Raw genomic sequence first — 13,010 nt, 5'->3', positions numbered from 1 at the left:
GGGGAGAGAGAGAAAGAGAGGGAAAGGGGGAGAGAGGGGGGAGAGAAAGAGAGAGGGAGAGAGAGAGGAGATAAAGGAAGAGGAGAGAGAGAAAGGAAGAGAAAGAAAGAAAGAGGGATAGAAAGAGAGAGAGAGTGAGAGATGCTCAGTGAGCCTTTCTTTGAAGTTGCCTTTCTTTCTTTCTCTTTCTTGCTTTCTTTCTTGCTCTTTTTCTTTCTCTCTTTTACCTTCCCTTCCTCTATTTCTTCTTTTCTTTCTCCTTCCTACCTTCTTCCCTTACTCTCCCCTTTCATAAGTTTCCTTGCTTCCTTCCTCTGTTCCTGTCCCTTCCCCCTTTCTTTCTTTCTTTCTTTCTTTCTTTCTTTCCTTCCTTTCCTCCCTCCATTTCTTGCTTTCCTTTTCCTTCCTCCCTTCTTTCCTCCCTCATTCCCTTCTTTCACTCCTTCCTCTCTTACTCTCCCCTTTCACACCTTTCCTTGCTTCCTTTGCACCCTTCTTTTGTTCCTGTCCCTTCCCTCTTTCCTTCCTTCCTTCCCACCCTCCGTCCATTCATTCACCCATTCCTCTCTTGATCGCCCCTTTTACGGCGCCGCTGACAGCTAGCTCCCCCCCCCCCACCGGGCCATGGAAAACTGGTCTAGCTTAATGCCGGTCCCTGGTGCAAAAAAGGTTGGGGACCTCTGCTCTAGAAAACATCCCGAGATACTTTACTTTCCGTTCCTCCATGCACAACAGAATACCTTGCACAACTAGACTGACAATCCTAGGTTTAGGAAGCTTAGAACTACGTTGTCTTAAACATTAGTCCGTGGAATACTAATATCGAATGACCTAAGTGCTAAAGCCCACTGCAACAATATCGCCAAAAAAGCTTCTAGAATTGTTAACCTGATCCTACGCAGCTTCTGCTCAGGCAATCTCACACTACTCACAAGAGCCTACAAAACTTTTGCCAGACCCATCCTAGACTACGGCTCATCTGTCTGGAACCCATACCACATCTCAGAAATCAACACCCTTGAAAATGTCCAAAGATCACCAGAAGAGCCCTTCACTCCTCCACTTGAAACAGAATATCCTACGAAAATAGGCTAACAATCCTGGGCCTAGAAAGCCTAGAACTAAGGCGCCTAAAACACGATTTGAGTATTGCCCACAAGATCATATGCTGCAACGTCCTACCTGTCAATGACTACTTCAGCTTCAACTGCAACAACACAAGAGCAGGCAACAGATTCAAACTTAATACGAACTGCTCCAAACTTGACTGTAAAAAATATGATTTCAACAATCGAGTTATCGAAGCGTGGAACTCATTGCCGGACTCAATTGTGTCAACCCCTAACCACCAACACTTCTCCCTTAGACTCTCCACGATTGACCTCTCCAGGTTCCTAAGAGGCCAGGAAGGGGCGTACATAAGTGCACTGGTGTGCCTTTCGTCCCCTGTACAATTGTCTTTCCTTTCTCTCACTTATATATATTTTCTTTCTTTCATATATCCTCTCCTCTAAGTTCACTTTACCCTTATATATATTACTACATGTCTATTTTTCTTCCTATGTATTTGTGTATTGGACAAATGAATAAATAAATAAATAAATAAATAAATAATAAATAAAATGACATAAGCATAGCCCATAAAATCATCTGTTACAACATCCTTCCTGTCATTGACTACTTCAGTTTCAACCACAACAACACACGAGCACACAACAGCTACAAACTTAAAGTAAACCACTCTAAACTCGACCGCAGGAAAAATGACTTTAGTAACAGAGTAGTTGATGTATTGAACTCACTACCTGACTCTGTAGTATCATCACCTAACCGCCAAAACTTTACCCTTAGACTATCCATTGTTGACCTTCTCCTTAGACTCAGGGCGGCTTACAACATGTTAGCAATAGCACTTTATAACAAAGCCAGCATATTGCCCCCACAATCCGGGTCCTCATTTTACCCACCTCGGAAGGATGGAAGGCTGAGTCAACCTTGAATTCCTAAGAGGGCGTTAAGGGGTGTACATAAGTGCAGCAGCGTGCCTTCCGTCCCCTGTCCTAATGTTTCTTTTTTACTAGTATCGTGTATATGAATATTGTTATATCTCTGTATACCACCAATGCATACTTGACAAAACAAATAAATAAAAATTAAATAAATAAACATCTGAAAATAATCAGAGAGATTGAAGAATCCCCTTTCCCCTGCGAAATACCCTGCAGAATGCAACAGTTATTAATTAAAAAAACAGAAAGAGGATTTATCCTCTATCGTAATAAGCGGAGCGGTTTTAAGCAAAGGCTGAGGAAGTACTAGCGTAGGACATCAAAGCTTGAGGTCTCCAGTGCTTCCCATCCCTCCCACACATGCAAATCTTTCCATCATCCAGAAGTGTCATAATCAGTCATTGTGGGCAAGGGCTGCCATAAATGCTTGAGATGGCACTGAGCATAAAGTGTCAATCACACAGGATATATAGACTGCATGGACTAACTCAGGGCAAAGAAGAGTTAGGAGTTTAAATTTAGAAAAAACAATCTACAAAATAAAAAATGTGGTGGCCAGGAGCGGAAGTCCGAACATTAAAATATAAAGTGAACAAATTGTGAGAAGCTCAGCAAGCCAAAACTGTGTAACAAACAATTTGTTGTGGTTTTCCTTTTCTATCTTTAGTGCGGCTCTAGGCTGTTTAATGTTTCTCGTAAGCATTTCACATTTTGTGTGGCATGGGGATGGGAGGGCTGCTCGCAGTCAAGTAGTTTTTGGGAAGATGTGAAAGTAAAGTGTTCTTTAAATTTGGGCTGGAAAGAACAATCAGATCTATATTGAAGAAAATGGGCTGTTAGCCAGGTGTAGAAACAGAGTTATTTGTTGGTTTTGCTTAGCATCTCAGGGTTCCAAATATGAGCATCTAAAATTAAATCAGAGTCCGAGGCAATTACTTAGAGTTCCAATTTATTAACAGAGCCATGTTGGCACATCTGGGTGAATCCTAAATGTGAAGTGCTTCGGGGTTCACCACCCAGTTGAAAGTTCAAGCCTTTGTCCCTACTCCACGAAGTCCATCATGTTAACCAATGTCTGACTGCCAGCTTAGCAAATCCACCCATCTTCTTCAGTGCAGGTGCAGGAGTGTGAATACAAAAGATGACCTTTACTTTCTAGAAAGAATTTGTTATGATTACATGCAGACAGTCATGCAATTTTCCCTTCCAAGTTCCCACTGTAAAACAGGCATAATAAAATGTCATAAAGTGTGGCAGGCCAAAGACCCCAACTATATTGGTTTTGGCCTGACAGTGAACCCAGCTATCCTGGTTTATAAAAGTTATTACACCATTTAGCATTATGTGTAACCTATTTTTACCCATTCAAAAAATGATAATAATTTGTAGAAAGTTAGCACCTACCCCTCTCCTGGAAGAAAAATAAAGGGAACACTTAAACAACAGAATATAACCTATTTTTGCCCATTCAAATAAACGATAATAATTTGTAGAAAGTTAGCACCTACCCCTCTCCTAGAAGAAAATTAAAGGGAATACTTAAACAACAGAATATAATTCCAAGTAAAATAAAGGGTGGGATATAAAAGGGAAAACTTTTTGAACACTTCTCTGTGAAATCAAACTGTCCACAAAGGAAGCAACACTGATTGACAATCAATTTCATTTTGTTGTCAGCACATTCAACTTTGTGCAGAACAAAGTATTCAATGAGAATATTTCATTCATTCAGATCTAGGATGTGTTATTTCAGTGTTCCCTTTATTTTTTTGAGCATTGTATTTTACGAAATATTAAAAAGGCAGAATATTATTTTTTCCTGGATGAGTAATGGAGAAACATGATTTTTTTTAGATGCAGGAAGCAGACTCACACTTAAAAATCCCCTACCTTTCTTAATGGCCCACAGCAGATATCAGCACTTAAAAGATAAAGAGATAAGATAGCTCTATTCATATAACCAAATTCTCTGCAGCAAGATCTGCACAAAAGGTAGGTTAGCCCTCAGACATAATAGGAATTGCCCAACAAGCCCCTTCATTGCATCAGCCCACAGATAGCTCAGACAAACTCCTAGGATTTGTACTTGGCACTATGGGAGTTTGACAACAGTCAATAGAATACACGTTCTTACATAGGGAACAGGAAGCTCAAGTTCAAAGCCCAGAAGAAGGTATAAAGCCCTCTCATTCTCAACTCCCATCCCATCCCCTCAAAAACGTGAGCTCAGCTCTTCAGGGCCTTACCAGCTATCCAATGAAAGAAGGATCTGTGACTGATTAAACTATCTGAATTAGAATCCAGTTGGTGTTCCGTAGTTAATTTAAAATATTGACACACGGTTATGAGTGGAGCAACTTTTTCTAAAGGTTTCTCCATTTTCCATATATTTTTATCTTGGAAGATGCTCAGATAAGGTGTGAGAAGAGTGGTTAGCAAACTAGCCTACATGAATCGAATGGAGAGACAAAACGGCAGTGTGGTATATACGTATATAACAAGGACAAACGTACCACATTTGCATTGCAGAGTCTCAACTGGTGTTGGTGAGCAGCTCAAAGAGGATGCCCGCAAAGCTAGAGGAGGAAACCCACCAATGTGTATCTGTAAATCTGGACAAGACAGTATGGCAAGAAATCAGAATGGATTAAAGGCAGGAAAGGATTGGGGGATGTAAACAGAGGCACCAAAGAAAGGGAAGAGAGAAGTTTAATTCAGTAGTGGGGAAGAGGCCATTATGGAGTGTCTTTTCATTAAATACAAGGAAGTCCTTAGGGTTGGTATGAACATTTTCCAGTTTTGCTTCATTATACAAGTTCACCATTGTTCAAACTACCTATTATTCTTTCCTGTGGTGCAGTGAATAAGGCTTTAATTGCTGTTATTCAGAGCTCCTAGCCTGCACTACGTGGTAAATAAAACCATTTCCCCTCCTGAGTCCATCTTAACCACAACCTTTTCTGCTATCCAGAATTTCTATGAGTGATAAGGTCATAGTATGGTGTTACCTGTCTGTTTCTTTAGTATGAACTATCTCTTCTCTAAATCACCTTGTTCTGAGAACCAGTGAGCAGCTGGAACATTTGTTTAGATGAAAAGGCATCACAGTGAGAGTTGAGAGGAATTTAACTGTTGCTAGCTTGTTTCTGTTTAGTACCGAGAATGCAATTCTCTCTGAGTGTATCTCATCAAAGTGAAAATTAAATGGCTTTATGACTTCAGGTGTGATAGCACAATACATTTTATATCCTTCATTCTTCCAAAATGCCAGAAATAAAAATTGCATTATAAAATACAGGACAAGTAGAAAAATTGGGCTAACCCAGATGAACAGATTCTCATACAGTTGAAACAAGGGTAGGTTCCATTTACCTTCACCACCAATTCGCATCATGCATTTCATGCGCATCCCCTCGGGCAATTTCACTTCCACATATGCTCAGAAGGTGGATTCAGCCTGAAACACAGCGGGGGAGCTGATCAGCTGCGCTTTGGGTGAAGAAATAAAGGTCAGCATTTGTTGTGAGTGGTCCTCGCCCAACTCTGGTAATGATAGATTCTGAGGAGGATGAGTCAGGCAAAAACACTGGACCAGTGGTTTTGCCAGCTGATGCAGAGAGTGAGAGTGAGGGAGAAGTAGACCTGGATGAACCTGAAGGACCACCAGAGGTGGCAGATATGCCAATGACAGTAGGGTCCGACTTAAAAGAGGAGGAGGAGGACCATGAGCCTTTGCTACATGCCCGCTTTAGAAGACTAAGAAAAAGACAAGAATATTTGTATGGGAAAAGGAAGTAGTCTGTAGTTTGTTAACTCTAGGGAATTGTTGACTACTCCCCATACATATTTAATGGTGGCATATGGGAAATTCAGCATGGAGTTTCAACATTTTGCAATGGAGTTTGTTGATGTTTGAGGTTTCAGCCAGGTTACTCTAGCCAACTGTTTTTCTCCTGCTAAACTCCTTGGAGAGAAAGTGCCTTGTCTGCGGAGATGCTGGGAAAATTATTAGAATGCTTTTTCAACCTTTTGGCAAACCTTTCATTGTTTTGTTATCTGCTCATTCGATGATAGATGCATAGTAAAATCACCAGAGAAAATCCAGTGCAAAGCCAATCACAAAAGATACTCAGATAAATAATTTTTTTAAAAAAAAAAAGCTTGGTGCAATGTGAAAGTCCAACAAACATTTAAGCCATCAAATAACATTCAAACAAGATTTAACTCTCACTGAAGCCAATAAATGCTTCAGAAACATTTAAGTTATAACAGCTGAAGAATTCTAAGCCCTGAATGTTCAATCACTGGTGTTGCTAGATGCTTCTGTATCTTTGGGGGGGAAAACCTTCAATCCATCTTTATATCTTTCATTCTAATTATGTACTTATTCATTTTAATTCAGATTGTTGATTAGATGGAAAAAATCCTATGCATTTGACTGTATGTACTTCAGTTCTGCTCACTCAGTGAATCTTTAAGATCAGGAACAGTGGGCCTTATCATGATTTTCATAAAACATATGTCGTATGATCTCTAGTTTCATGTTATTTTCCTTCCCCATCCGATAACTATCATGTAACCACATGAGTCAAGCTTTCAAAATGTGTTGCTGTGGCAACCCAGGAATGGTTTATTTCTCACACTTCCTTGAATAACTAAAAAAAAAAAAAGCCTTTTGCCTTATTCTTATTTAATCAAGAATAAGTCTGAATCACATATTCAAATTCTTCTGGCGTAGAGATATGGCTTTCAGATATGAGTTGTGAAACAAATTCGTACAGGTCCTCAGGTATGTTTTGAGAAGTATCTATTAAAAAATACAGTGACTGAAGTAATCAAAGCCACCTGATTTTCAACTTCAGGGACAGGACATACTAGTTATGCATTTGGGGCTGGATCCTGGGGCAAAAGTCCATGATAGAGCTCCAGGTAGAAAATGTGAAAAGATGAGTTGGGCTGTTAGCAATATCCGAGCAAAATGATATCATTAGAATTGATATTGCTCACCACATCATCTTTTATCTTGTACAGCAGGAATGACAATCTATGGACCACATATGAACTTCACAGAATAGAACAGAATAGAAATCTTTATTGGCCAAGTGTGATTCGACACACAAGGAATTTGTTTTTGGTTCATATGCTCTCAGTGTACATAAAAGAAAATATACATTTGTTGAGAATCATGAGGTACAACACTTAATGATTGGTCATAGGGGTCAAATAAGCAATGAAGGAACAATATTAATAAAAATCTAAAGGATACAAGCAACAAGTTACAGTCATACAGTCATAAATGGGAAGAAATGGGTGATAGGAATGATGAGAAAAAACTACTAGTAATAGTGGGGCAGACTTAGTAAATAGTTGGACAGTGTTGGGGGAATTATTTGTTTAGCAGATAATACTTTCGGGGTGGAAGCATCCTTTAATAGCCCTCAGAATAGTAAGAATTATATGTCATGGGGGGGCATCAGGATTTTAGAAATGCTTGTTGTATATGCTTGACAAATAAATAAAAATAAATAAATTAAAAATTAATAACTAAAGAAGCATGATGCTTTACTATCCTTGTTGCTAGGAAACCCTTTGTGCTTACTAATTTAACTGTTTCCAGGCTTGCAATAATCTTCTAGTAGTGCCATTCTATAACTCAGTTGGTTAGGGGCTTCTGCAGAATCATAGGGCTAGAAGGGACCTTAGTGGTCTTCAAGTCCAACATCCTGGTCAAGACAGGAGCCTTATGCCATTTTAGTCAAATGGTTGTCCAGTCCATCCTTAACACAACCTCCAGTAATGCAGACAGAATGTCACAATGTAGCTTTCGCCCTTCCGTACATGGATCAATGTTGCACTGTAGTAGATGCTTGGAACAAACTTCCATCAGACGTGGTTGGTAAACCCACAGTAACTGAATTTAAATATGCCTGGGATAAACTTACTGTATATCCATCCAAAGGTAAAATACAGGAAGTAGTATAAGGGCAGACTAGATGGACCATCAATCTTCTATGCTTCTATGCTTTAAAGGTGGTGACTAACAACCCGATTCCTTCTTGACCATTTTGAACTGCAGTACTGATGCAACCTGTAGATGAATGAGATAGGAAGTGAGGGTTTTTTTAATCTGTCAAAAAAATTCTCTTTAGTGCCAAGTTGTAACCAATTCAAAAGTTTCCAATGTAGTAGTAGTAGTAGTAGTAGTAGTAGTGGTAGTAGTAGTAGTAGTAGTAATAATAACAACAAAACAACAACAGATATTATTATTGTTGTTATTATTATTATTATTATTATTATTATTATTATTATTATGTCAATACAACACAGCAAACGAGATCACTATGCTGGATTTCATATTTCATCACCATGATGTAGCGGCGAATTATGTTTGCCGATCCCAGTAAAGCCATCTTTTGCAATTGACAGATGGAGATTTTGTTTATTATTATTATTATTATTATTATTATTATTATTATTATTATTATTATTATTATTATTTAGATTCATATGCCACTCCTCTCTGAAGACTCGGGGCGGCTCACAGTTGGAAGGGACCTTGGAAGTCTTCTAGTCCAACCCCCGGCTTAGGCAGGAAACACTACACTACTTCAGACAAATGGTTGCCCAACATCTTCTTAAAAACTTCCAGTGTTGGAGTATTCACAACTTCTGGAGGCAAGCTGTTCCACAGATTAATTGTTCTGACTGTCAGGAAATTTCTCCTTAGTCCTAAATTGCTTCTCTCCTTGTTTAGTTTCCCCCCATTGCTTCTTGTTCTACCATCAGGGGCCTTTGAGAATAGTTTGACTCCCTCTTCTTTGTGGCAACCCCTGAGATATTGGAACACTGCTATCATGTCTCCCCAGTCCTTCTTTTCATTAAACTAGATATACCCAGTTCCTGCAACCGTTCTTCATGTGTATTAACCTCCAGTCCCCTAATAATCTTTGTTGCTCTTCTCTGCACTTTTTCTAGAGTCTCAATGTGCTACGTAACACTGAGCCCAGTCCAAAGTTTAGTTAGTTAGTCCAAAACACAATAATACACAATGAAGGTTATAGAGGATACACTCGAAGTAAAATATATCAAAGAAAAAATAGAAGAGAAAATATAGGAATAAAATATATCAATGAGAGAATAGAAGAAAAGGTATAGGGATAGAAGAGAATTCTGAGAGTTGAAGTCATACATTTTAAAGTTACCATATTTCAGAAACATTGGACCTCTCTCCATTCAGGATAGGATGTTACCTAGTGTCTGAGTTTGCCAGTGCTTCTTTTCTGCTTAGCTGGACACAGTTCAAAGAAACAATTGCCTGTATCTCTCTATCACCTCTATAAAGATTTATGGGCATATTAAAGATTCAAATACTTTAATGGAAATAATGATGACACTGGAAGATGGTGGCTTGTAAATTGGAGCCAGGAATTTAGATAACATGGTCACACATTTTAGTTCTATCATACAAGTGTGCAAGTGCACTAGAGTGCCTTCCGTCCCCTGTCCTATTACTCTCCTATATCTCCTATATCTCTTCTTCTATTCTTTCATTGATATATTCTATTCCTATACAGTCATACCTCGTCTTATGAACCTAATTGGTTCCAGGGGGAGGTTCGTAAGACGAAAGGTTCGTAAGACGAAACATTGTTTCCCATAGGAAACAATGTAAAGTCAATTAATCCGTGCAACCCAAAAAAAAAACCCGCAAAAAAATGCTGCCGCCCAGCTGTCACCTTTTAAAACAGCCTGGGGGGCTTCTCAGCGACCTCCTGAACGCCGAACGCCAAACCCGAACTTCCAGGTTCGGCGTTCGGGAGGCCACCGAGAAGCCCCCAGGCTGTTTTAAAAAGTGACAGCCGGGCGGCGGGGCTTCCCAGCAGCCTCTGAATGCCAAACGCAGAAGTTCGGGTTTGGCATTCGGCTTCGGGAGGCTGCTGGGAAGCCGCCCGGCTGTTTTAAAAGGTGACAGCCGGGCTGGGGGGCTTCCCAGCAGCCTCCCGAACCCGGAAGTTTGGGTTTGGCGTTCGTAACTCGAAAAAAGTTCATAAGAAAAGGCAATTTTTTTCTGAACCCCGGGTTCGTATCTCGAGTTGTTCGTAAGACAAGGGGTTCATATCTTGAGGTACCACTGTATCTTCTTTTCTATTATTTCTTAGATATATTTTACTATGAGCATCTCCTCTATAACCTTCATCATGTATTTTACTATGTGTATATTGATATATACTCACTAAAACCCTCATTGTGTATTGGACAAAATAAATAAATAAATAATAAATAAATAAATTTTGCTGAACTCCCCCGATGACTTGGATATTTATACTCTATCCTGCAAAAGCAGAATGTAGTTTTTGAAATATGAATGTACCTTCAGAAGGTAATGCATTCAACCTTAGGAAGACATTGGTGATAGTCAAGAAAAACTGATTCGATATACAGCTGATAGAAACTTCTAATACAGAAAGAGTCGATTAAATATTAATAGGAGCAGAAGCTTAAGCTACATTATTGTTGGCATTCCATACTCTAAAAATAGAAATACGGTAAGCAACAGCACAAATAAAATTAGAGATTTTTTTAAAAAAAATAGATGCTTTTATCGTTACCAAAAAAATTCCTAGCCCGAGATTACAATTCAGCAGCACTTTATTGCCAAGCTCAATAATGAAAGCAATTTTCTATTGCAGTCTCTCCCTCCTCCCCCTTTTCCTCCTTTGGCCTTGGAAAAGAGGAAAAAGCAATCTACTGTGAATCTACCACTGTGAAAACAACTGAAAAGGTAAGATTGATAGGCTTAGATTTTGAAATAAGAAAAGGCTCTCCAGATTCCAGTTTAAAATGCACTTGAATAGTCCAGTTTACAAGGTATTTTACAATAGACTAATGACCAAAATATTAGGAGCAATTATAGTGTAGCATGAAATAAGAGCAGATCAGTTCATGTATATGATTCTACTAACCGAGTCCTTGGAGAGGGGCGGCATACAAATCTAATTAATAATAATAATAATAATAATAATAATAATAATAATAATAATAACAACAACAACAACAACAACAATAACAACAACAACACTATTGTTCTGTCCGAGGAAATTTGCATATTGGCCGCTGATTGGATATCAGCGGTCATTTGAATGCCGGCTGCTAACTGGACAACAGGGTCCATTTGAATACCAGCCACTGATTGGCTGTCAAAGTCACATCTACCCTGTTGAACTGTATATATACATTGCCATTATTTTAGGGTGTGTCTTTTGGTACCTAGCCTGTTAGCAGTCACTTGCTGCTGTTCCAGTTAATTGTTAATAAAACCAATTTAACTACAACATGTCCAGCCTGGTGTATCTGATCTAACAACTACTATGATTAACACAACTAACCAGAGCATACAAAACTTTCACCAGACCAATCCTTGAATACAACTTATCTGTCTGGAACCCACACCGCATTTTGGATATAAACACTCTAGAAAATGTCCAGAGATACTTTACGAGAAGAGCTGTCTACTCTTCCATTCACAACAGAATACCCTACACAACTAGACTCACAATCCTGGGCTTAGAAAGCTTACAACTACAACCTAAACATAGCCCACAAAATCATCTGCTACAACGTCCTTCCTGTCAAAGACTACTTCAGCTTCAACCACAACAACACATGAGCACACAACAGATACAAACTTAAAGTAAACCGCTCCAAACTTGACTGCAAGAAATACAACTTTAGCAACCAAGTAGTAGATGCATGGAACTCACTACCTGACTCTGTAGTATCATCATCTAACCCCCAAAACCTTACCCTTAGATTATCCACTGTTGGCCTCTCCCGATTCCTAAGAGGTCAGTGAGGGGCATGCATAAGTGCACCAGCGTGCCTTCCATCCCATCCTAATGTTTCTCTCTTACTAGTGTCATGTGTATAAACATTGTTATACCTTTGTATACTACCAATCCATCCATCCATCCATCCATATATACATACATACATAAACAAACAAACAAACAAACAAACAAACAAACAAATAAATAAAGTAGTAAAATATAATTGGAACTTCTAGGACAAGTAGCTATAGGAAGGGAATTCTGGATAATCCTTTTCCTACACTAGGAATGGGCATACTCGTGGATGGCTTAATCATGGATCCCCACAGGGTAATATTGAAATCAGATAACAAGATTATGAATTCAGTGGGCAGAATTTTTCATTTTAAGAAACAAAATTAAAAAAAGGAAGTCAGTGAATAAAGCTGGTCCCTTGATTATATGGAACACTCATGAGATCGTCTTGGTGATAACAAAGAAATGGTTTGCCATTGGCTTTTCTGGATTGGTTATTGTTAACATCCAGTCTAACTATCCAGCCTAACATACAGGTCTGTGATCTTGGTTGCCCCTCATCTATGGATCTCTTATTAATAGGATCAGACTCTGCTTAGATTTGCAGTATTGTCAGCCCCACTTTGCTAAACCATAGTATTACCTTTATTATATTCTGGATCTACTTCTTACCTGTTCTGTTGCTTGTTAAATGAGTCTTTGTGTATTTAACATGCAAAGGGAACTCCTCTTTCTTCTTCTCCTTCTTCTCTTTCTCTTTCTCTTTCTCTTTCTTCTCCTTTTTCACCTTCTCCTTCTTCTTCTTCTTCTTCTTCTCCTTCTTCTTCTCCTTCTCCTCTCATTTCAAAATAAAATTTGGATAGAACAGAGGTTTTTCTTTCTCTATTCATGTCTTTTTAAATACATCTAGCTTTTTCTCCAAGCACAACAAACATCTGCTAGTATTCAGTAGTCAAAGCCATATTCTGCATCCAGGAGAACCTACTATATATTAGGAACATTACTGATTCAGTATTCTTTCAAGCACTCTACTTATACTCTGAAGGTCTCCTGCTGAATTCAAATCCCTAACCATGTCATAAGGATGACTCTCAGGATGACTCTTAATGAAACTGCATCCAGAGGCATCAACAGAATTTGATGATTTCATCAGAAGGAC

General features: G+C 38.9%; 1 protein-coding gene across 1 annotated transcript in view; it reads right to left on the bottom strand.

Moving 5' to 3' along the window:
- KCNK1 (potassium two pore domain channel subfamily K member 1) overlaps window positions 1-13,010 on the bottom strand; it is a 114,347-nt gene that overhangs the window by 43,728 nt on the left and 57,609 nt on the right. Inside the window, exon 3 of the mRNA XM_070733972.1 lies at window positions 12,524-12,680. Within this exon, the coding sequence (XP_070590073.1) occupies window positions 12,524-12,680 (157 nt within the window). The remainder of the gene's footprint in view (window positions 1-12,523; window positions 12,681-13,010) is intronic.

This window comes from Erythrolamprus reginae, chromosome 1 (assembly GCF_031021105.1).
Source record: "Erythrolamprus reginae isolate rEryReg1 chromosome 1, rEryReg1.hap1, whole genome shotgun sequence".
Classification (NCBI taxonomy): Eukaryota; Metazoa; Chordata; class Lepidosauria; order Squamata; family Dipsadidae; genus Erythrolamprus; species Erythrolamprus reginae.
This window is presented reverse-complemented; position numbering and strand designations above follow the sequence as displayed.